Source organism: Rhinopithecus roxellana, chromosome 3 (assembly GCF_007565055.1).
Source record: "Rhinopithecus roxellana isolate Shanxi Qingling chromosome 3, ASM756505v1, whole genome shotgun sequence".
Classification (NCBI taxonomy): Eukaryota; Metazoa; Chordata; class Mammalia; order Primates; family Cercopithecidae; genus Rhinopithecus; species Rhinopithecus roxellana.
The window spans coordinates 67515385-67540702 of record NC_044551.1 but is presented as its reverse complement, the minus strand read 5'-3'; the positions used below and the strand labels follow the sequence as shown (position 1 = coordinate 67540702).

General features: G+C 39.8%; 1 protein-coding gene across 1 annotated transcript in view; it reads right to left on the bottom strand.

Moving 5' to 3' along the window:
- Nucleotides 1-4324: 4324 nt before the first annotated feature.
- The window catches only part of TTC23L (tetratricopeptide repeat domain 23 like), a 60656-nt gene continuing 39662 nt past the window's right edge, over nucleotides 4325-25318 (bottom strand). Inside the window, exons 9-11 of the mRNA XM_030927620.1 lie at nucleotides 23603-23730; nucleotides 7335-7440; nucleotides 4325-4462 (exon numbers count right to left, since the gene is read on the bottom strand). Coding sequence (XP_030783480.1) covers nucleotides 7432-7440; nucleotides 23603-23730 — 137 coding nt within the window. The 3' untranslated portion in view covers nucleotides 4325-4462; nucleotides 7335-7431. The remainder of the gene's footprint in view (nucleotides 4463-7334; nucleotides 7441-23602; nucleotides 23731-25318) is intronic.

The following is a 25318-nucleotide window of genomic DNA, read 5'->3' as shown; positions in this document are numbered from 1 at the left end:
GTGCGATCTCAGCTCACTGCAACCTCCGCCTCCCAGATTCAAGCAATTCTCCTGCCTCAGCCTCCCGAGTAGCTGGGACTACAGGTGCCCGCCACCACATCCAGCTAATTTTTGTATTTTTAGTAGTGATGGGGTTTCACCATGTTGGCCAGGATGGTCTTGATCTTTTGACTTCGTGATCCTCCCACTGCAGCCTCCCAAAGTGCTGGGATTACAGGTGTGAGCCCAGCTGGTTACATAAACTTTTTTGTTTGGTTGCTAAAAAATGTTCATTGAGCTAGGTGTGGTGGCTTTCACCTGTAGTCCCAGCACGTTGGGGGGCCAAGGCAGGAGGACCATTTTAGCCCAGGAGTTTTGAGACCAGTCTGGCCAACATAGCAAGACCCCATCTCTAAATTTTTTTTTTTTTTTTTTAGCCAGGTTTGGAGTATGCATGTAGTCCCAGCTACTCCAGAGGCTAAAGCGGGAGGATTGCTTGAGCCCAGGAGTTCAAGGCTGCAGTGAGCTATGATCATGCCACTGCACAGCCTGGCAGGAGAGTGGGACCGTGTCTCAACAAAAAATAAAATAAAAATATTTATTGAAATCTGTATGTGAGACAGCTTGATCTGGGCTTGAATTATTTTTTTTCTAACTTGGTACAGAGATTGTTGGAAAATAATCCTCATCCACCTAAAAAATGTCAGTGCTTGTTAGCTAATTCAGAAGAATTGTAAGAGCTCTGTATGTTAGCTCAGATCTGTTAGAAATGTCAGGTGTTTGATTGGATTGGGTTATCCAGATTGGTTGAATTTAGAAAGTAGCTTCTATGGTTTTGCAGTGAGAATGCAACTTTATATTTCTAATGTGGCTTGTTAAGACTTTGGGATTTCACCAAAATAGTAAAATTTTAAAACATTTGGGCAGGGCACAGAGGATTTTTAGGGCAGTGAAACTAATATGTATGATACTATAATGGTGGATACATGTCATTATAATTTTTCCAAACCCACAGAATGTATACCACCAAGAGTGAACCCTCATGTAAACTATGGACTTGGGTAATAATGGTGTGTCAGTGTGGGTTCATCAGCTGTCACAAATGTACCACTCCGGTGTGAGATGTTGAGAAGTCAGGTATGTGTGGGGGTAGGGGATAAATGGGAAATCTCTGTAGCTTTCCCTTAATTTTGTATGAACCTAAAATGGCTTTAAAAATGCCTTTGGGAAAAACTTTGGGGACCAACATAGGTGCCAACTTATTTTTACCAGGTATAAGGATGTTAAAGTTATACCATTCAGTATCACCACCATTTTATAAAACATTTTAACATCAAAACCCCAGACAATAGCAACTTTACAGTGACCATAAAGAAAAACTTTAAACATTAAAAACAAATTTCAAATGCAGGAACAGGTACACCGTAAGATTTTATTTCACAGTGTTACACTTATGCTACTGTTTATTGATACAGGTTTGTCAGTTTGGACATCTTAGGATTGCAAAATAGTAACATTTTATAAATTTTGGTGCCACCCAAAATGGAGTCTAAATGGCCATTTCTTTCTGGTATTTTTGTTTTTTTTAAATGTCAGTCATTGTTGAAAAGCCATTTTCAACTACGTATGTGAAAATGGAAGCGACTCTTCTGAAGCTACTGTAATCAATTCAGAACAGCAGCCTCATCTCCAGACGGGGCTAAAATGAACAATGACAGGCCAAGTGACCAGTTAATAAGCACCGCAGAGAAGGGCAATGGAATATATAGCTGCTTTCAGCCAGGGCTGCAATGTGGGACCGTGATCCTGAGTGCCAACCCTAAAGCATCCTGGGAGTTAGTCGGCAACTGCCGGGAGAAGGCCTACCAGTCAGTGGACAAGCCTTTGGCTTAGGTGGTATATGTGTGCTTCTGCCACAGCAGAACACAACTCACTATACTTTGGGTACTGGTTGATTCTTAAGTTTTACAGGCTGAACAAATGACTGAAATAATTTCCTGAATGAAGACCCAAAATGTGGTTCTGTAAGCACTGAGTGCATTGATACAGATAGTGATACACTTGGATCCCCAAAGACACAGGGTCTTTGAGCTGTATTATTATTAATTTACTTTTTAGACGGAGTTTTGCTCTTGTCGCCCAGTCTGGAGTGCAATGGCATGATCCTGGCTCAGTGCAACTTCCACCTTCCAGGTTCAAGTGATTCTCCTGCCTCAGCCTCCCAAGTAGCTGGGATTACAGGCACCCACGACCACACCCAGTTAATTTTTGTATTTTTAGCAGAGACAGGGTTTCGCCATGTTGGTCAGGCTGGTCTCAAACTCCTGACCTCAGATGATCCACCCGCCTCGGCCTCCCAAAATGCTGCGATTACAGGCTTGAGCCACCATGCCTGGCCATCTCTAGTTTCTTTATAAAGTAAATAAGTCCTTTCTAACTTGTAACATGTTATAATGAGTTCAGTAAATCAGATCAGGGCAAGTGTTTCAGAAGGATCAAAGTATTCCTTCCAAGGCAGTTTTGGTGACCTCAAACAGGCTGAGACTAAAGACACTTCCAAATACAGTTGACCCTTGAACAACATGGGTTTTAACTGTATAAATCCACTTATACACAGATTTTTTTCAATAATACATTGGAAGGTTTTTTTTGGAGATTTTTGACAATCTAAAAAAACACAAACTGTTGCCTAGAAATATTTTTTAAAAATTTAAAAGGTATGTCATGAATACATAAAATATATGTATATAATAGTCTTTTATCATGTGCTACTACAAAATATGCACAAACCTATTATAAAATGCTAAATTTTCTCAAAATTTACACACATATACAGTACATGGTGTCATTCACAGTCCAGAGAAATGTAAACAAATGTAAAGATGGAAGGTTAAATCATAGCCGCATAAAACTAACGGGAGTACACACTGTACTGCAGTCATTTTGTAGCTGCCTCCTACTGCTGCTGCTGTGCACTCAGGTGTTGTGAATATCCGCTCAAAACGCTGCTTGATGCTCATCATCTTTGTATGAGCAGTTCGGCTCTCCAGTAAATTTCATGTGGCAGAAAAAAGTACTCTCTTGAGATTCTTAAGTATTTTTCATCGTGTTTAGTGCACCATAAACCTCAAATAATACCATGGGACCCATACAAAGTGCCACTAGTGATGCTGGAAGTGTTCCCAAGAAGTAGAAGTCATGACATTACAAGAAAAAGCTGAATTGCTTGATATGTATCAAAGATTGAGGTCTGTGGCTGTGGATGCCCTTCATTTCAGTCCAAGGATTCTTTTTGCAAACAGACTGTAAATTTATGGAATCAATAAATACAGTAATGTAAATGTATTTCCTTATTTTCTGTCTTTTTTCTTTTTTTGAACAGGGTCTCACTTTGTCATCCAGGCTGGAGTGCAGTGGCATGATCTCAGCTTAGTGCAACCTCAACGTCATGGGCTCAAGCAATCTGCCTTCCTCTGTCTCCCAAAGTGCTAGGATTACAGGCAATGAGCCACCATAGTTGGCCCCTTATCATTTCCTTAATAACCTTTGCTTTTCTGTAGTTTACTTCATTGTAAGAATATATTATATAATATACATATAACATACAAAGTATGATTAGTCGACTGTTTATCTTATCAGTAAGGCTCCCAGTTAACACTAGGTTATTAGCAGTTAAGGTTTGGGGGAATCCAAAGTTATACAAAGATTTTTGACTGCACGAGGCATTGGCAGCCCTAACCCGTGCACTGTTAAGTGGTCAAGTGTAGTATATGAAAGTGTTCACCAATAAATTACTTAGGTATTGCAGATTTTTTTTAAAAATCAGAACTGAAAGGAATAAAGTTAGAGTTAGAAAAGGGAAATGGAAGGTAATGGAGTCCCAGTGACACAAGAAACTATAACTTAAAGCATGTGTCTAAAAGATTTCTTTCCCCCAAGTCATAGATCAGGATCCTAGTTGTTTTGTGGTTTTTTTTTTTTTGAGATGGAGTCTCTCTCTATTACCAGGCTGGAGTGCAGTGGTGCGATCCTGGCTCACTGCAATCTCCAACTCCCCGGTTCAAGTGATTCCCCTTCTCAGCTTCCCGAGTAGCTAGGTTTACAGGCATGTGCTACCAAGCCCAGCTAATTTTTTTTGTATTTTTAGTAGGGACAGGTTTTCACCATGTTGACCAGGATGGTCTTGATCTTCTGACCTCGTGATCCGCCTGCCTCGGCCTTCCAAAGTGCTGGGATTACAGGCGTGAGCCACCGTGCCTGGCCAGGATCCTAGTTTCTAATGGCTCTTGGGTATTTCACCTGGAATGTTGCTGCTAAGTGGACCTTTTTTTCCAGAGTCCTTAATAAAAAACCGTTCTGTTTTAGATCTGCCAATGCTATCAATGTTGAGAAACATTTTGTGATCGAGAATTTTTATCATCAACAAGGTTGTCTTTATTGTTGGCTGTCGTGTATAAAGGTTTTCAGTTTAATAACAGAAGACCTAAAAGAAAGGAGAAAACCACATGAGCATTTTTCTTGGTTCTTGCCTTCTCTTCCTCCATAACTGGCCCTGCCTCCCCCAGCAGCAGGTCTCATTGCCTTACCTCAGCCAAAGGCTGAACTTAGCCTGAGGCAACTGTGTCACCATTTTCCACCACATGACTATACTCTCAAAATGCTGTCTCTTCTAATAGGCCTCTAAAATCTGAATAGAGTCTCGAGTTTTCTTCCTAAAGAGCAGGGAGCTCTCAGCAAACCAAGGATAGTTGAGCTATCTGGATTGTTTAAATCCCAGGTGGAAAACTTATCTAATTTAGGGCCTTTTATATAGTTCATGATTTTCAAGTGGTTTCTTCTCACGAACACAGAGACGTAGAGCCCGAGGCCTGTGAAAGATCTCTGTTGTTTGTTTCTAGCCGTTGAGATGTCTGTCCTCTGATTTCCCATTACTGAAGGAGCTGAGCAGGACTCGGATGTATTATGATCCAAAAGACTGCTCCAGAAACACAATTACTATTAAGTGTTCTTTAGTCACTTCCTATTTCTACTTCAAGCCTGAAAAAAGTGTGGTTTTCATAGCCCTTTTTTTTTTTTTTTTTTTTACCTGAAAAGAATATTTGTTCTGTAGTATATGAGATACAAAATTTTATGAACTTGGGGTTTTTATGCAAGTCGTACTAAAGACTGGTTCATTCTCTATTACTGGACTGTATAAAATATAGAAAGCGATCTGACACTTTAACTTCCTTTGCAGTAAACCAGGAGATAATGAGATTCCAAACTAGCTGAAGAAGTAGGCACAGATTAAGTCAGTTGCCCAGGGGTCTCATAAATTCAGAGGTGGGCAAGGAACTGTAAGAGGGCTGCATCTCTGCTAGGGATAGTAAGTGGGAATTGACCTCGGGCCTACTTCTCTCACACCACAAGGTGGCAGGATTCCCCTTGCCTGAAACCTGAAAGGCTAACTGATTTCCATAGTATATATATTATCTTTGAGTTTAGGTGACTGTCAGCCTGATTGTCTATGATACTATCTGTGTTTCCAGAACCTGATAAGTCTATATCTTTCTCGAGATGTTAACCAGCAAAATGTTTTCCACATAAGCTTGGTAGTAGCTTTTCAAAATATTCAGCCCCTAACTCCGTTTCCTTCATGCAACAATGGTGTCAGTAGAAGGGAATAAAGACAAAGACCAGCTTTCAGTAAAAATAAAAATAGCTGTTACTTAATACATGATTGTTATGGGGCCAGACACTCTGCTAAGCACTTCACATGTAATGCATTATCTCATTTATTCTCACAGCAACACTGAGATAGGTACTATACTTCATCCCCATTTTATAGGATTACCCATAGCTGGAAAGTGGTAGTCCTGGGTTTTGAACTCAGGCTTGCCTGTCTCCAGAACTACAGCTCTTAACCACCATGAATCAAAAAGATTAATTCATAGGGATGCACCGAAGTCATATTTCTATGATCAGATTAAATAGCTGATGAGATAGTCATAGTTCATAAAGACTTTATGTCCTAAAATGGGGCCAAAATTCCTTACCAAACTGCAAAAGTATTCATGTATACCCTCAGGGCGAGCATACACTACACCCTTTGCTTTCAACAAAACCAAATCTTAGTTTCTCTACTTCGATTCTAAAGACAGTGCAAGGTTTTATTTGCCAAAATTTAAATCACTGATCATTTCAAAAAGACTTCAGGTTTGTAAAATACAATGTTTTCTAAAAAACTGATTTGCAGCCAGGTATGGTGTGCTCATGCCTGTTATCCCAGCACTTTGAGAGGCGGAGGCGGGAGGATCGCTTGAGCCTAGGAATTTGAGGCTAGCCTCAGCAACATAGTGAGACCTCGTCTCTACAAATTGAAAATATAAAAATAAAAATTGTAAAAACATGATTTGTTCCCAACATGCCAATAGGGAAGGTTTTATGTGTGTGTCTGTGTGTGTGTGTGTGTGTGTATGTATATATATATGTGTGTGTATATATATACATATATATGTGTGTGTGTGTGTGTGTGTGTATATATATATATATAATTTTTTTAATTTTTTAAAATTTTTTCTTAGGATACAGAGTCTTGCTCTATCACCTAGGCTGGAGAGCAGCGGCATGATCTTGGCTCACTGCAACCTCCGCCTCCCAGGTTCAAGCTATTCTCCTGCCTCAGCCTCCTGAGTAACTGGGACTACAGGCGCATGCTGCCACGCCTGGCTAATTGGGGGTTTCAGTGTGTTTCCCAGGCTGGTCTTGAACTCCTGAGCTCAGACAATACACCTGCCTCAGCCTCCGAAAGTGCTAGGATTACAGACATGAGCTACAGAACCCAGCCAAAGGTTTTTTTTTTTTTTTTTTTTGAGGCGGAGTCTTACTCTGTCGCCCGGGCTGGAGTGCTGTGGCCGGATCTCAGCTCACTGCAAGCTCCGCCTCCCGGACTTACACCATTCTCCTGCCTCAGCCTCCCGAGTAGCTGGGACTACAGGCGCCTGCCACCTCGCCCGGCTAGTTTGTTTGTATTTTTAGTAGAGACGAGGTTTAACCGTGTTAGCCAGGGTGGTCTGGATCTCCTGACCTCGTGATCCGCCCATCTCGGCCTCCCAAAGTGCTGGGATTACAGGCTTGAGCCACCGCGCCCGGCCTAAAGGTTTTGTATATTAAAAGTCCTGAGAAGCCCTTCAGAAAAGTAACCTGTGTCACTTTGTTTAAACCTGGTTTGTTTTTTTTCCTTAATTGATTTTTGTCTTTCTGCCACAGAGCCTTTCTCCCTCCCCCAGAGAACTGATGCACATCCCTTGGAATCAGCATTTCTTGCAGCCCCTTTCAGGACATGCTGCCCTGTACAACAGCTGTGAAGTACTTACCATTCCTCCATACACTGCCCTTTGTCATGCTTCTGTGCCTTTGTATGTAGAGTTCCTTCTTCCAGGAATGGCTTCTGTTCTCCATCTGGATGAACTGCTACTTCTCCTTTAAGAAATGGCTCAAATGTCACCCTCTCTATGAAGTCTTTTCCAATTCTCATAGATTGTCTCTCCATTCATTGCACTGAGAATGCTATTCCAGAACTTAAACTTCATGTTTTCATTATTTCTTCATGTTTTCTCTTACACTAGAATGTTGTCCCCTTAAGATTAATGACCATGTTTTATTTATCTTTATTACCACCTGCAGCTCTAACTGCACGTGGCACTTAGTAGGTGGTCAACAAATGTTTGTTAAAGGAATGAATGAAGATGAAGAAACTGAGACTCAATGTTCAAGTGACTTAAGGTCTCATGGTTTTTGGGATTCACACACGAGGTGCCTTGACTCAGAGTACAGTGCTCTTTTCTCTATATCTGAACAGCAAATATGTGGTAGGAGTCCGCTATTCCCCCACCCATAGCCCAAGGTGGAAGACACTAATAAATCAAGCTCCACCAAACCCAGCCTTTTGCTCTGGAACCTGAAGCATCACTCCAGGAAGCCAGTAACAGAATGGGCCCATGAGATGAAATGTATTTGCTGTGCCTGCCCTATTCCATGCTGTCCCCACCTGTCAGACCATTTCTGTGGGCATGGCAGAGTACCTGGAGACTGCAGAGCTCCCCACTGCTCTGCTAAAGACAAGGTACACTGAGCTGGCTCACTGTGGCTTAGCAGCCCTTGTTCCCCATAAAAGAGACCCTCAAGCAGCGAACTAAAGGCTTCTGAGTTTTCACTTCTCTACCTGCCCCAATGCCTCCAGCTAGTACCAGAATCCTGATTTGGAAAAGCTGCTGCCCCTTGTTTGACTGCCTGGCTCTGCTGGAGCAGATTGTGCTCCTCTCTCACTCATACCAAGGTTTGGCCAGATATTTTCTCCTTAATTTTGTAGGTGGAGTGTTGGAATGTTTACTAATAAATAATAGGAAAAGAAGATGAATGCAGCAGCCTGGAAACAACCCAGCTTATGGAACATACATTTCATCACTAAGGTCTTGCCCAAGACTGGGTCTGGCTGATACAAAATGTACTGAAGCATATCACCTCCTTTCTTTTTCTTTGCTCACTTCTCTCTGGAGACAATCACCTCCCGAATCCCTATTTCCACCCTATTTCCCTTCTCTAGCCCCTCAGCCCAGAAGAGGCTGTTCCATTTTGTTCACAAGACCAAGAGGACTGTATGTCACTAATAGGTTAATAGGCATTGAGGCACCTTCCTTAGCTCCCCTCTTATGAGAAGAAAAGGATGGTTCTCCCTGCTCCTTCTGTTGGCTTCTACAGCTTTATACCCATCAAAAGGTATATCAAAATAACTTCTCAGTATGTAGCTGTTTCAGAGACATCTAACAGAGAGAAAGGTAAAGTTGGTAACGTCATGCTTTCATACATCCAGTAAGTTTGATGACTAGGTAGAGTTATTAAAATAGCTAATATTTATTGAGCACTTACTGTATACCAGATACTGTGCTAAGTGCTTTATGTGAATGATCTCATTTACTCTTCATTATGTTTCCATATTATAGATACTATTCTAATCCTCATTAAAGTGAGGTTTAAGATACCTTGCCTAATGGTACATAGTAGTAGAGCCTGGATTCAAGCACAGATATATCTAACTTTAAATGTAGTCTATGACCTTAACTTTTTTTTTTAACTTAATTTTTCTAACAATCAGAATTGTCTAGTAATGGAAGGAAGGGACCATCTTGAGAGATGAGTAAATTCCTGATTATGGGAGGTATTTAATCAGGTACTGGACAAACAGTAATCTCAAAGTTCTTCTCTAGCAATACAGCTCATGCTAATATCAGTGATGTCAGTGATGATTTTCTATTTGCCAATATAATGCTTCTTATTAGTCATCCTCTTTCCATCTGCAATCGTCATCGTTAACACGCTCATCATCTATAATTAGCACATACTATGTGCCAGGCATCTTTCTTTACAGTTTTACCTAACTTATTTATTAACTTATTTACTTATTTATTAATAACAACCCTATGAAGTAGATATTATATTATTATCATCCCCATTTTATGGATGAGGAAACTGAGAAGAAAAGCGATTTGTCCAAGATCTCACAGCTAAAGACAGAGCTGGGGCCGGGTGTGGTGGCTCACACCTGTAATCCCAGCACTTTGGGAGGCAGAGGCAGGTAGATCACGAGGTCAGGAGATCGAGACCATCCTGGCTAACACAGTGAAACCCCGTCTCTACTAAAAATACAAAAAGATTAGCCGGGTGTGGTGGCGGGCACCTGTAGTCCTAGCTACTTGGGAGACTGAGGCAGGAGGATGGCGTGAACCCGGGAGGTGGAGCTTGCAGTGAGCCAAGATCGTGCCACTGCACTCCAGCCTGGGCGACAGAGCAAGACTCTGTCTCAAAAAAAAAAAAAAAAAAAAAAGAGCTGGGATTGTAACCCAGGCCATCTGGCACTAGTCCGTTCCTTACCACTACATGGCACTCTCTTAATATTTGACACATATACCATACTCTTAAAATATATCTTTTTTATCATCACAAATAACATTTATTATAAAAATAAAAGTAAAATGACACAGAAATACGTAACATAGAATTTGGAAGTCCTCCATAATCCTGTGTCCTAGAGATAAGTACTGTTATTTTCACTAACTACATATTTACATATACTTATGAGTTATGATACATATATTGCTCATTAATGTGTACTTTTCATATTTTTAGCCCTAACAATATATATGGGAATATTCTTCCATGACACTTAAAGCTCTACATCATGCCTTTGAATGACCATATTATACGGCAATAAACATGTACTAGTATTTCTACTGGTAGACATTTGAGTTTTTCCCACAAATCTAAAAGACATATTTATGTATGTATATGTGTATACTTATATACACATATATTTATAAATACATATTTTGTGCAAGGATTTCAAAAGACAGATCTTAGAAGTGGTCTTTCAGAGTCAAAAGTTCCATGCATTTAAACATTCTATTAACTTTTCCCAACATATCCACCAAAAAGGTGCAATCAAGATACAGTCCCATATAAATAGAGTATTGAGAGGGCTGAGCTCCCCATACCTTTGACAGAGTTGGGTTTTACTACCTGTATTTGTCATTACCACTAAAACGATAGGCTAAAAATGGTATTTTATGTTTTGAATCCCGCCTGAGATTGGAAATCTTTGTGTGTGTGTGTTTATTGGTCATACGCATTTCTTCCTCTTTGAAGTGTCTCCTCATGTCTTTCGTAACAATGACAATGGCCCCTCTTTCATTGAAACTTTGTCCTCTATTTTTTTCTGACTCTCCTAATTCTTAAGGACTTTTTTAGAGACTCCTTTTCAGTTCCTCTTTCTGCATGACCCCTAAATAATACAATAATGATAATTACAATAATTAACATTTCACAGAAGCTTACTATGTGCCATACAATAAGTAAAGCACTTAAAATGAAGTGCTCTATTTATGTGCATTTTCACAGATGAAGAAAGTAAGCCTTAGGAAGTCTCACTATAAGTGGGAAAGCTCAAATTTGAGCCCCAGCTGTTCTGCTACCAAATCACCATATTCTCTCTGAAATAAGTGGAAGCATTCTCCAAAGTTCTTTCCTAAGCCTTCTTGTTTCACATGTATGTATTCCATGGGTTGTATTACGCATTCCATTAGCTTCAGAATCATTTCAACAACAGCTGTTGCCAAGTGGATGTATTGTGGGTACTGCAAACATATCCAAAGTGGAAACCATCTTCCCTCAGGCACCCTAGACATCCTCCAAGATTATTCCTCTTGCCAATACTATTTAATAGCATTGCCATTCACCCAGTTGCCCAAGCTAGAAACTTCAACACTACCTTTGATTCCTGCCTCTATTAAACCTCACATCTGACTGGTCCTATGGTCTGTCAATACAGAGAAATATAGCTTCTCGATCTATCCTCTACACATTCTTCCTACTACGGCTTTAGATAATTAAGGGTCTAAACATCTCTCCCTTGGACTATCGGATCTACCTCCTAACTGCTCTCCCCACTTCTCCCTAGGTACCATCTATCCTTCTCATTGCTGCCAGAGTTAGTGTTTTAAAGCCAATAATTGGTCATGTCATATCCTGCCCAAAACTCTTTGATGGTTGCTTTCTGTCTACTAAATAAATCCTAAAGGCCTTAGCACAGCACATAAAAATTCCATAATCTTGCCCCAGTCTGTCTTTCCAAACTCATGTCCAGCACGTCCCTCCTCAAGTACCTTAAACTACAACCACTCAAGGTCACTTGCTTTTCCTCCGTGATATTGGGTATCTACGCCACTATGCTTCTGTTCATGCAACTTGGAATACTCTCCTCTGGCTTCTTGTCTACTTGCTTGTGTCTACTTTTCTTCGAAGACCCTGCAACCCAGCCCCCAACCTATGCAGAGTTTCCACTCACATTTCTAGCCTCATGATTTATCACTTGCCCTTTTCCTTTACATTTCTATTAAAGACTTAATACAGACTAACTTTCATATAAGGTACTATATCTTAAACGTATTAGTATTTCTAGTGCTTAAATGAGCTAGATATGTAAATGATTACAACTGAAGTACATTTGTGATTTAGGTAAAAGTTAGATTAAACAACCTGAAAGTTTATTTCCAAATCCGAGATTTTCTATGCCTTTTCTGTACACCAAAATTTTATTTGAGGCCCTTGCAACTATCATTTCACCTTGAAATTAACTCTGATTTCAAGGGGCCATTTCTACTTTAGCTTTTTTGCAGAGGCTTCAGAAGCCAAGAATTCGGGCTCCTAGCAATGAAAGTCCAGTGAGTGTAGTCAACGAGTTTCCGGAAGAGGTGGGGTAAGAAGCAGGAGAGTATATCGGAAAACTAGCAGAGTTCCAGGACATCTGGGACTGATTACTCCAGTGAGATGCCGAAGTCTGCAAAGAGAGCAATCCTTGCACTGGGTTTTGACATCTGGCTTTGGCAGTTTCCCCCATGGCTTTGCTCAGCAGTTCTTGAGGAATGAGATATGGGCTTGTTTTAGGAAAGAAAAACCTTCTGCTACAGCAGAGTCCTTCAAAAGACTCTTCTTTTCCCCTTATATGGACTTTCTTGGTAGGTTTGGTTTCATTGTAACTTACAGAAAGAAAAGTAATTTCCAAATACCTAAAGAAACTCACACCACCTAGGGTCTGAATTAGGTCTCCTAATTTTTCCTCCTTCTATGAATCATTTCAGATCACCTAAAAGACACAGTAAATACTGGAAGGCAAAGCAATCTCAGGCTACCGAAGAATGAGGTTCCAGATATTCTGAAGTGTCTCTTTTGAAATACAAGCTGAATAGAACTTCTGTTCAGTTTTGAGGAAACAGCATGCATTTTTTCTTTGAAATTTTACATTTTGTTCTTTTAGTTTCATTATTATTACTTTCAAAGCACAAAATCTACTTTAGATATGTTCAAAGATTCAAAATCTCAAAACTAACCTATGGTAATAGTGGCTAACAATTATCCCTGATTGCAAATATTCTGAACTATTGCCCTGAAAGCAAAAGGCAGTCTTCTGTGAAGAAGGGGAAGGAAGGATGTTTTATGAACATTTATTGAGTGCATACTCTGCCAGGCACTGTACTATGCATGTTATAGACATGATTTTATTTAAAACTCACAACAATTCTATGTGGTTTACTATGATCTGGATGTTAGCAATGGAAAACAAGGTTCGAGGAGGTTAAGTCATTTGCCCAAGGTCACATACTTTGTGAGCAGAAAAGCCAGGTTAAGATCACAGGTCTGACTCTAGTAACGTATACGCTGTACCTGTTACTCTTAATATAAAACAATAATAGAGTGATACAAAGAAGCCTCTCATTTTAACATTCTGACCTATTATCCCTTGCACTTCAGATAGAGAATAATTGTTATTATTACTATTTGTTATTAAGATCTCAACATTCATTGGGCATTTAAGACCTGCTAAGACCTTCCAGGCCCTGATCTAAGTCTTTATTATTTATGATCACATTAACTTTCAGAAAACATACTTTTTGAGGAAAGTACTAATATTTTACTGATGAATAAATAGAGGCTGAGGGAGGTTAGGTCACTTCACCTAGGTCAGAGAGCTGAGTGATGGAGCCTGAGTTTTAAATCTAGGCAATCCTGGGTGCAGTGGCAGATGCCTGTAATCTCAGCTACTTGGGAGGCAGAAGCAGGAAGACTGTGTGGGCACAGAAGTTTGGACCAGCCTGGGCAACATAGAAAGACCCCATCTTTAAAAAAAAAACTCCAGGCAGTCTGTCTTCAGATTGTAAGCTACACTTCCTATAGAGTACAGATCCTGGAGTTAGAGAGACCCAGATTAAAATTCTACCTTTGCCTCTCCCTGGATAAGTTAACTTCAGTAAATCAGTTTTCAGTTTTCCCATATATAAAATGGGTTCTGGAGCCTTGCCTGCTGAACAGGTATCCTCACATGTATACTCAAATTCATCAAAGTCAGAATCTGTATTATATTAGTGAAAGGGCATTTTTGAAATCTGATCAACCCAGATTCAAATCTTACATTTACCAGCATCCTATGAACAAAGCACCCAACCTTTCTTTTTTTCTTTTTTCTTTTCTTTTTTTTTTTTTTTTTTGAGACAGGGTCTCAGTCTGTCACCTAGGCTAGAGTGCAGTGGTGCAACCATGGCTCACTGCAGCCTTGACCTCCTGGCCTCAAGTTATCCTTCCACCTCAGCCTCCCAAGTAGCTGGGATCACAGACACATGCCACCACACCTGGCTAATTTTTATATTTTTGTAGAGATAGGGCTTCACTATATTGCCCAGGCTGGTCTTGAACTCCTGAGCTCAAGCAATCCACCAGCCTCAGTCTCCCAAAGTGCTGGGAAAACTTTCTGAGCTTCAGTTTCATCACCTGAACATGGAAGATAAAAACACCCACCTAGGGAGGCTGAGGCGGGCGGATCAAGAGATCGAGACCATCCTGGCCAACATGGTGAAACCCCGTCTCTACTAAAAATACTAAAATTAGCTGGGTGTGGTGGTGTGCACTTGTAGTCCCAGCTACTCAGGGGGCTGAGGCAGGAGAATCACTTGAACTCTGGAGGTGGAGGTTGCAGTGAGCCAAGATCATACCACTGCACTCCAGCCTGGCGACAGAGCAAGACTCCATCTCAAAAAAAAAAACAACAAAAAACCCACCTAATAGTGTGGTTTATGAATCAGAAAAAAGTATATATAAATATATAATACAGTGCCAAGGAAATGGAAAAACTTCTACATTATAGTTATTAATATTTTTATGGTTATTGATTAAGAAAACATGCTTTCATATACACCAACAAGCAGGGAGCAAAGTTCCCCATTTTGCCCTGTGGCTGATCCTCTATATCCTCCTAACAGGAATTACTGACAGAGGCTGGAGAACATTCTCCTCCGGGTAATGATAAAACAGGAGATAGCCTCCTGTGGGGGCCACCTCAGGTATGGCTCTGATTGAAGTGGGTGTGGAGAGGAGGACTCAATGTATTCTCCATGGCATGACCTTCTCCACCTGTCTAGCCTGGTGAACCTGGTGAGAAGGAGACCGATTATCAGCCACCACTGGTGAACACATTCGGGGTTCTAACTCTCAGCAGCAATGCACCTCTGTTAGGGGGCTCTCAGGGAAAAGCACATGGCCTTAGAGTCACACTTATTTGAGTCCAAATCTCCAAGACTGAGTGAATTTAGACAAATTCTATTATAAAACATCAAGCTCCCTTCTGTTAAATGAGAGCTATCATACTGGGTATTTGTGAGGATTGAATTAAATACTTTATAAATAGGACCTATTTCAGTTTTATGAATTTGGTATAAACTCAACAAGTTTTTGTTCTCTTCCCTCTTAGAACAGTTCGAGGTCAGTACTATTCTGAGATGAACAAATGTCAATGATATGCGTCATTGATAACGTCAAGGTTAAAGACTGAGGCAAGTCTATACAAAACTCTCTTTGACTTAAATTCTAAACATCTATAAAAAGAATCTGAAGAGGCTCTGTCATTATTAACTTTGGAGACTGTATCCTAAAAACTTGCCTTATGTTTAGGGACCTTGACTTTGTATGTTCAGCAAGAAAAATTATTTTAAGGTACTCATTTACTTTCTCTGAATCCATATGATACCTATCATACTGTGATCAGCTACAACCTTGTCTTGCAGGGCTTTTCTATAATGCTCAGCATTGAAAGGGATATTATAAATACTAAGTATTATTGCAGCAGACCCTATAACACTGGGTTCTATGAGACTGTAAGAAATCAACTAATTTTCCCAAGTATAGGATTTGGCCAAATTCATACACAGTAGAATTTTGCCTTACTAGCAAGAATGAAAGAGGTGAATCACCCCTACCTGGTTGAATTGGGAGAGGCCATGCCATGCATATATACACATTGATGACACGGCTGGTGGCCAGGGCCAGAACTCACCTCTGCAACAGAGTAAGGAGGCTCTTTGTCTCCCTGCTTTTACTGTGTTCACCTCCATATACAAGGATTTGAATCATCAGACACTAGGTGAGGTGAGAAACAACAGGTTAAAGAGAATCAGATAGCAAGCACCTTAATTGCAAACCAAACTCAAGAAAGGACCAGCAGAACTGAGATCTTGTCACAAGTTTACATTTCAAACACCTGCACTACATTTCATTTGTTTCCTAAGCTGATAACAAAGATGTAGCCTCTATCTAGGCTTTTGGCATCCTAAATTTCCAAGTTAAATCCCTATTACAAATGGAGGATGTAGTCATGCTGTCTTAGTCCATTTTGTATCTGGTGAGGGCCCACTTCCTGATTCATTGACAGCCATCTTCTTGCTGTAAACTCACATGGTGGAAGGGGCAAGGAAGCTCTTTGAGGTCTCTTTTCAAAGGGCACTAATCCCATTCATGAAGACTCTACTCCTGAGTCCTAGTCATCTTCTAAAGGTCCTATCTCCAGATACAACCACAGCAAATATTAGGTTTCAACATATGAATTTTGAAGGGACACAAGCATTCCATCAATTGCATATGCCATCAAAAATTCATCGCCAGGTAAAAATCTAAATGAGGCTCTCCTTACACTGATTTTGTGTGGAACATGGTCAATCCTTACAATGTATATGCTATGGTCTTTTTTTATTTCAGAACATTTGTCTTCATTGATATCTCTGATTACTGCTTCTATTCCAATCATAATTTCTTCAGAAATACATACAATTCTTTGGCTGAATCTCTACTTTGTCCTGCATACCAACTACTTTCTCATGAGATCCCTCTGTTCTTTCACTCTGCATTCTAAGAGAGCTTTTCAAGTTTGTTATATCAATCTTGATTCTTAAAATTGTCAGGATATTCAAACTGCCTCTAGAACTATTAAAAAAACAGATTCTGTACACTACTCGTAAAACTTCTAATTCAGGTGGTCTGGGGTGAGAGTCAGGAATTTGTTTTTGCTTGTTTTGTTTTGTTTCTTACTGACTGTGCTGCAATTCTAGATTTGAGAAACAATACTCCAGTATCACTCCATGTTAAGCGTCTTTGTTATTTTCAATGTGGATTTGAATTTTATTAGACTTGTTTCCCTGGAACCCCTTCTCATTTCACTCATCATTTTTCATTTCATCTCATTTCTTATCCTCAGATTGTCATCCTTTCATTTCAAAGTTTTCTCTCCTTTCAGGCTTCTACCCCCATTACCCAGATGCCATCCGTGTGTTCATGCTTCCCTGGAAAAGCTATTCTGACTCCTATAACTTACTTTCAGGAGGCTTTCTCTTTCCCTGAATCTTCAAAATGAGTTCCCCTTTCTTCTGTTATTTACTATTTTCTGATCACATTAGGTTACCCTGAAATGAGATGAAAATCCCTGCAAACCTGATGTAGACTGCTTCTGGCTCCACCCTCTGCTCACTTGAGTATTACTTGATCTTTACCAACTTTTCCTCTGACTTTGAAAAAACTTAGGTTTTATTTAGAGACATTGCCACCTATTTTACTAAGCCTTTAGATGCATTTTGTCAGTATACTGACTGGTTGAACACCTTTTGCCACACCCCACTGCAAGGGAATGAGCTCTCTGGAAGGGGAATGAGTACTTGGGTATGGATGGTTAAACAAGGTATTACTAATTCCACCCAACCTTGAAGTGCTTTCAAGAGATTCTGCCACTATCATACTTGGATTCCAAGATTAGGGTGTTACTCTTTTAAGACTCTTGTCCAGACATGGACTCAACAAAAGTTTCTGTGTCATATTCTCCCTCAGCACATCTAAGAAAGCAGACAATTTTCAAAGGATAACACATCACTTAAAAAAAGAAAAGGAGAGAGGGAATAAAATGGAAGAGAAGGGAAAATACATATATACATGCATGCATATGTACATACATCCCTCCTCACATCCTGCTTACAAGCCCAGGGGAAAATGTAACAAAACCAGTCAATAGTCACCTTTGTCAGGAGCTGAATTGCCTTTCTGGGCTCTCCTTTGGCAAAGCAGATCCTGCCCATGTTATACAAAGTTTCAGCCACATTTTTGCTATAGTCACTGTAGCTGAATACCTGGGAGTTTAACGAAGCCTTTAGCAGTCTGTAAGCCTCCTGAGGGATAAAACGTTCTTCAAAAAAAAAAAAAAAAAAAAATCAGCCTAGCAATTTCGAAGGAGCATGCTGGTTCTGTTCCCTGAGCTCTATGGAGAAGGCATTGTACCCAATGATGACATAACCCACCAGGATCAGTCTGCTGTGATGTGCCACCTAAGTACTTTGTATTAAGAATTAAAGTTCCAAGCTTGTAATTAATAATAGTTAATTCATATGATACTATTTAATCTTCATGGCTGCCCTACAAGAGAGGAACTGTTATTTTACAGATGAAGGAATGGAAACTAGTAACAGCTAAGGATCTTGCCCCAGATCATACAGCCTGTGATTGGCAGTGGCAGAATTCCAACACTAGGCAGTCTGAATTCCACAGCCCTCACTCTTTTTTTGTTCACCTGTTTTTTATTTCAAAATTTTCAAACCTTCAGAAAAGCTAAAAGAATAGCAAAATACCCATACAATTTTCACCTAGATTCACACATTGCTACAGTTTTGCCACATTTGCTTTATTGTTTTCTCTTCTTAAAAAATAATGTCTCTCTCTCTATACATGCATACACACATATATTTTTATCGAAAATAAGTTGTAGTAATCAAGATACTTTACCCCAAATGCTTTTTTTTTTTTTTTTTTAAGAGACAGAGCCTCACTTTGTTGTTCAGGCTGGAGTGCAGGGGTGTGATCATGGCTCACGCAGCCTCGACCTCCCAAGCTCAAATGATCCTCCACCTCAGCCTCTTAAGTAGCTGGGACTACAGTTGCGCACCACTCTGCTCAGCTTATATATATTGTAGAGATAGGGTCCCACTGTGTTTCCCAGGTTGGTCATGAACTCCTGGGCTCAAGTGATCCTCCAACCCTGGCCTCCCAAATTACTGGAATTATAGACCGGCATGAGCCATCGCACGTGGCAACCACTAAATACTTAAGCATGTGTCTTCTTAGAACAAGAACACTTTCCTACATATCTACAATAACATTATCGTTCAATAAATCTTACATCAGTACAACAGCATTTCCTAATATATGCTCCATGTTCAAATTTCCCAATTTTTCCAATAATGTTCTTTACACCTCCTTAAAATCTAGCATCTAATCATCATGCATCATTGCATTCAGTTTTCATGATTCTTTAATCTGTTACAGTTCTCCTGCCCTTTTGGTCTTTTATAGCATTGACATTTTTGAAACGTCTAGGCCAGTTGTCTTTCAGCAAAGCTCTCACTGTTAACTACTTACTATACAGCAAAAATGAATTAAGTATACACTGGAAATCATTCACAGGACAACAGTGCTCATACTCATTTGCCTTCCCAATGTGCTTTCTTTAGGGAAGGTGAAGAGGTATTATTGCTGGCTCTCTCAAGAACTGCACATAACCCACTCACTGCCTGAATTATCTATGTTGACAGGTGCAACAGAATGCTTCTTCAGAATTGGGTTGAACATGTAATCATCATCCCTAATGTGGCATGTCAGAACAACAAACATAAAAGGGATGTCAATTGCTGCTTTCCAGAAAACACTGCCAATAAATCAGGAATCTGAAGGCTACTACTGTAATATTTTTGCATTTTTTAGAGTAGGAAAGCATGCATATAATTTATTATTTTCCTGTTTATTTTTTTCAGTGTATGTCTTTCACCTCCTTGGTTAAGTTTATTCCTAAGTGTTTTATTCTTTTTGATGCTATTGTAAATGGAATTGGTTTTCTTACTTTCTTTTTCAAATTGTTCAATGTTAGCATATAAAAATGCAACTTTTTTTTTTTTTTTTTGAGATGGAGTCCTGTTCTGTTGCCCAGGCTGGAGTGCAGTGGCCGGATCTCAGCTCACTGCAAGCTCTGCCTCCCGGGTTTACATAATTCTCCTGCCTCAGCCTCCTGAGTAGCTGGGACTACAGGCACCCGCCACCTCGCCCGGCTAGTTTTTTTTTTTGTATTTTTTAGTAGAGACGGGGTTTCACCGTGTTAGCCAGGATGGTCTCGATCTCCTGACCTCGTGATCCGCCCGTCTCGGCCTCCCAAAGTGCTGGGATTACAGGCTTGAGCCACCGCACCCGGCCGTGAAACTGATTTTTGTATGCTGACTTTGTTTCCTATAATTTAGTTGAATTTATTAGTTCAAACAGGTTGTGTGTGTGTGTGTGTGTGTGTGTGAGTGTGATCATTAGGGTTTTCTACATAACATCATGTCATTCTGTGAACAGAAATAATTTTACTTCTGTTCATATTTGGATGTTTTTTATTTAGCTTTCCTGCCTAGCGGCTCTGGCTAGTACCTCCAGTACTATGCTGAATAGAAGTGGTGAAAGTGGGCATCCTTCTTTCATTCCTGATCTTAAAGGAAAAGCTTTCAGTTTTTCACCATTAAGTATGGTATTAGCTGTAGGCTTTGCATACATGTATGGCCTTTATTATCTTGAGGTATTTTCCTTCTATTCTTTCTTTGTTGGCAGTTTTTCTTTTTTTTTTTATTATCATGAAAATGTATTGAATTTTGTCCAGTGCTTTTTCTGGATCTCAGGGTATCATCTGATTTTTATCCTTCATTCTGTTAAGATAGTGTATCTCATTGATTGATTTTCGTATGCCAAACCATTCTTACATCCCAGGGATAAATCCCACTTGGTGATGGCATATGACTCTTTTAATGTGCTGTTAAATTTGGTTTGCTAGTGTTTTGTTGAGAATTTTTGCATCTATATGCCTCAGGGATATGGACCTGTAGTTGTTCTTATAGTGTCTTTTTATGGCATTGATGACAAACTCATTCTCTGTTTTGTTTTTTGTTTTCTTTGTTTGTTTGTTTGTTTGTTTTTTGAGACAGGGTCTCTGTCACCCAAGTTGGAGTGCAGTGGCATGATCACAGCTCACTGCAGCCTCAACCTTCCAGGCTCAAGTGATCTTCCTGCCTCAGCCTCCCATGTATCTGGGACCACAGGTATGCACCACTGCTCCTGGCTAATTCTTTAATTTTTTTAGAGATGAGGGTCTCACTTTGTTGCCCAGGCTGGTCTCAAACCCCTAGGCTCAAGCAATCCTCCTGCCTCGGACTCCCAAAGTGCTGGGATTACAGGTGTGAGTCTCCATGCCCAGCCATGATTGTCATTTTGATGAATTACTGGAAGAAGGTGGTTCCAGATGAATGAGTTTTATTTTTTATCCATGGCAGATTAAACTACTTACCAAAATATATATGTGTGTGCATGTGTATGTGTCTGTGTATTCCATGGGAACAACTCCCAAATCTTGTGAGTTTCTGTTATGGTCCTCTAGGACAGGCCTAGAGCCTCACAGGAAGCTTGGAGGCAGGGGAATGAACTATTTTTAAATATGGGAAATGTGTCATAAAATTCAGCAGTTTCATTCAAAAGTGACCGGCATCTTCTATGTGCCAGTTAGTGTTTCAGGCATTGAGGACACTGCAGTGAACAAAACAAACAAAACTTCCTGCCCTCATGGCACTTGCTTCCTAATGGTAAAGCTGACCTGTCCATAGTCCTGCTTATGGTTTAGATTTGGAGCTACCTGGCACTCAGGTCCTTTGGTAGCTTTGTCCAGGAGCTTGGTATACTAGAAAGTACTTGGTTAGAAGCAGAGGATTATCAGGCATTGGTACTGGTGGTGGTACTGGTGGTTTATCATAACCAAGGTCATGATATTCACTGCACCAGACTATAACAGGGATAAGCTATTAAATTCTGGCAAAGTATTTTCACATCTTTGAAAAGAAAATTAATTATTAGATCAACCCATGGCATTGGGATCTCACGTTCATCTTCTGAACCGACCAGGTGTGGTGGCTTACGCCTGTAATCTTAGCATTTTGGAAGGCCAAGGCAGGCGGCTCACTTGAGGTAGGAGTTCGAGACCAGTCTGACCAACAGGATTAAACCCCGTTTCTACAAGAAATACAAAAATTAGCTGGGCGTGGTGGTGGGCACCTGTAATCCCAGCTATTCCGGGAGGCTGAGGCACAAAAATCGCTTGAACTTGAGAGGCAGAGGTTGCAGTGAGCTGGATCGTGCCACTGCACTCCAGCCTGGGCAACGGAGTGACTCTATCTCAAAAAAAAAAAAAAAAAAAAAAAATCTTCTAAACCAACAGAAAATATCATAGCCACAGAAAAAAAGGTTGCAAATCATTATAAGGTTTTCATCTTTACAAATGGCAATTAAAATTGAAATAAAGAAAATGTCACCATTTACAAAAATGTCTAGATAAGATATAAAAAACTTTTTTTCATTCCTGAAATAAATTTTTACTTACTATGTGCCTATAACTCTACTCTTAAACTGGTTTTTACATGGCCAATAAGACCATGTCAAATCTATCCATATTTCTCACTCGCCTGAGGAAGTATAAAGTTGGCTTGGTCAGATCAAAGTCATGTGGGATCTTATGACAGACAAAGGTCTTCACTGTGTTCATGCTGCACTGAATATATAAAGTTCAAGTCAAAAGGTTTTGAATGATAGCTTAGACTCATGGGACTTCTAGTAAAAAGGTCACCAATAACAATTATTTTCTATAACTTTTTAAAATGTGAAAACAAAATTGCTGCTAATAAAAACCTATCAGATCAAGAGAAAACCACTACCGCAAAAGAAAAGAACTAGTAGCTAGATCCAAAGATGGAAGCCAATTTTGACTTAAAATATTAAATACAAAGCCAGAGATTACATGTGTCCTGCATCTGAAGGATCTCATGTATCAAGATACAAGAAAAATGTTTTTTTACTAATATTCCAAGCCACCTAAGCCCTGTGTATTATTCCTAATTTTATTTTATTTTATTTTTTCTCCAAACAAAACAGGCTTTATTTAGATCACCAAAAATAACATTTTACAGAAAGGGAACCATAACATTACATAACAAAGCATAGCTGTAAAATTTCAAACAAGAAAGGCAATGCTGGCAGGACATGGTGGCTCACTCCTGTAATCCCAGCACTGTGGAAGGCCGAGGCGAGTGGATCACCTGAGGTCAGGAGTTCAAGACCAGACTGGTCAACATGGCGAAACCCCATCTCTACTAAAAATACAAAAATTAGCTGGACATGGTGGTGCACGCCTGTAATCCCAGCTACTCGGAAGGCTGAGGCAGGCAAATCGCTTGAACTCAAGAGGCAGAGGTTGCAGTGGGCCGAGATCGCCCCACTGCACTACAGCCTGGGTGACAGACAGAGACCTTAGCTCAAAAAAAAATTTTGTCAGAGAGGGAACCATTAGAAGCAAACATGTAGCTGCGAATTTTCTTTTGCCATCAATATCGAGTCCCTCTAAAATACTTTGAGCCTACTTTGCGGTTTCCAAGTACAAACTAAACCTTGTTGGACAGAGTTGCTCAGTTTCATCAAAAGAATGAAACCAATTTGCAAAAAAAAAAAAAAAAAACTTTGGTTAATGCTAACAAATAATGAAACGATGTGTTTCTTGCCTAGTTTTATCTGGGACCTATCTGATCTCCAGTATCTGAACTGTAAGATGAAAAATGCTCTTGTGATCTAATAAACAAACTAGCAATTCTGTTTATGCATTGATCATATTTACCTGTTTTTCTCCATTTTGGACAAGCCATTTGCAAAATTCTTCAGTGGTGCTCAGTGTTCCAAAATCCTCTGAGCCCAGTGTTGCTCGATATGCATTGATACTTTTTATGAAATATGTCTCAACAGCATCTGGAAAAATGGAAACAATTATTTAAGGCAAGCTGCTAACCTTTACAAATGTCTAATATCAGCTTTAGCTCAACTGATATTTTCATGCGTAAAGTCCATGCTTGTTCTCAAGCCAGGTCTCATAAGGACTCTTTAAAAGTCTAAGATGTTTTTTGTTTGTTTGTTTGTTTGTTTGAGATGGAGTCTCACTCTGTTGCCAGGCTGGAGTGCAGTGGTGCAACCTGGCTCACTGTAACCTCTGCCTCCTGGGTTCAAGAGATTCTCTTGTCTCAGCCTCCCGAGTAGCTGGAACTACAGGTGCGTGCCACCACGCCCAGCTAATTTTTGTATTTTCAGTAGAGATGGGGTTTCACCATGTTGGCCAGGACAGTCTCAATCTCTTGACCTCATGATCCGTCCACCTCGGCCTCCCAAAGTGCTGGGATCACAGGTGTGAGCCACCGCGCCCAGCCCTAAAATGTGATTTAATGGCATCAGATGATGTTTTGGTTTTTATTCTCCTTATAAAATCCATGGAATTTTTTGTAGCAAAAAAGAAAGCTTCTGTCTGAATAGCCTTATTATGCTAATATTACAAATAACTACCATATTAAACTCCCAGGTATATTGCAAGACTATATTTTTAGCTAAATAAAACTCTGATAGTGAGTAATGTTTACTGAAGTTCCTGTTTGGGGCGTTGGGAGGGAGTAAGTTGTGATTTTATAAGTATTTTAAATATATAGTTGTTATGGCTTGAAAATTTAATTTTAATGCTGTGTCTTTCCAAACATAACACATGTTTATATCAATCTAGAAAATACATAGAAACAATGGGAAAATTTTGCCAATACCATACTTTTCTTGTGTGTAAACTTATGGAGTACAAGTACAATTCTGTAACATGTATAAATTGCATAGTAGTCACAGCTTTTAGGGTATCCATCACCCAAATAACGTACATTGTACTCATTAATTTCTCATCATCCACCCCCCCATCACACTCTTATGAGTCTCCATTATCTATCACTGCACTAAGCCCAAGTGCACACATTTTTTAGCACCCATTTATGAGTGAGAAACTTGATACTTGACTTTCTGTGTCTGGCTTGTTTCACTTAAGATATTGACTTTCAGTTCCATCCATTTTGCTGCAAAAGACATGATTTCATTCTTTTATGACTGAATAGTATTCTACTGTGTATTTATACCACATTTTCTTTATCCAGTCATCCACTGATGAATACTTAGATTTATTCTGTTATCTTTGCTATTGTGAATAGTGCTGCGATAAACATACAAGTGCAGGAATCTTTTTGATACATACCTTTCTTTTCTTTTGGGTAGATGCCTAATAGTGGGATTCCTGGATCAAATGGTCGTTCTATTTTTAGTTCTTTGAGAAATCTCCATATTGTTTTCTATAGAGGTTGTACTAATTTACATTCCCACCAACAGTGTAGAGAGTTCCCTTTTCTCTGCACCCTCACCAACATCTGTTTTTTGTTTTGTCTTTTTCGTAACAGCCACTGTGACTAGGGTAAGATGATTTCTCATCTATACTGTCTTGATTGCTGTGGTTTTTTTAGTAAGTCTTGAAGTTGGGTAG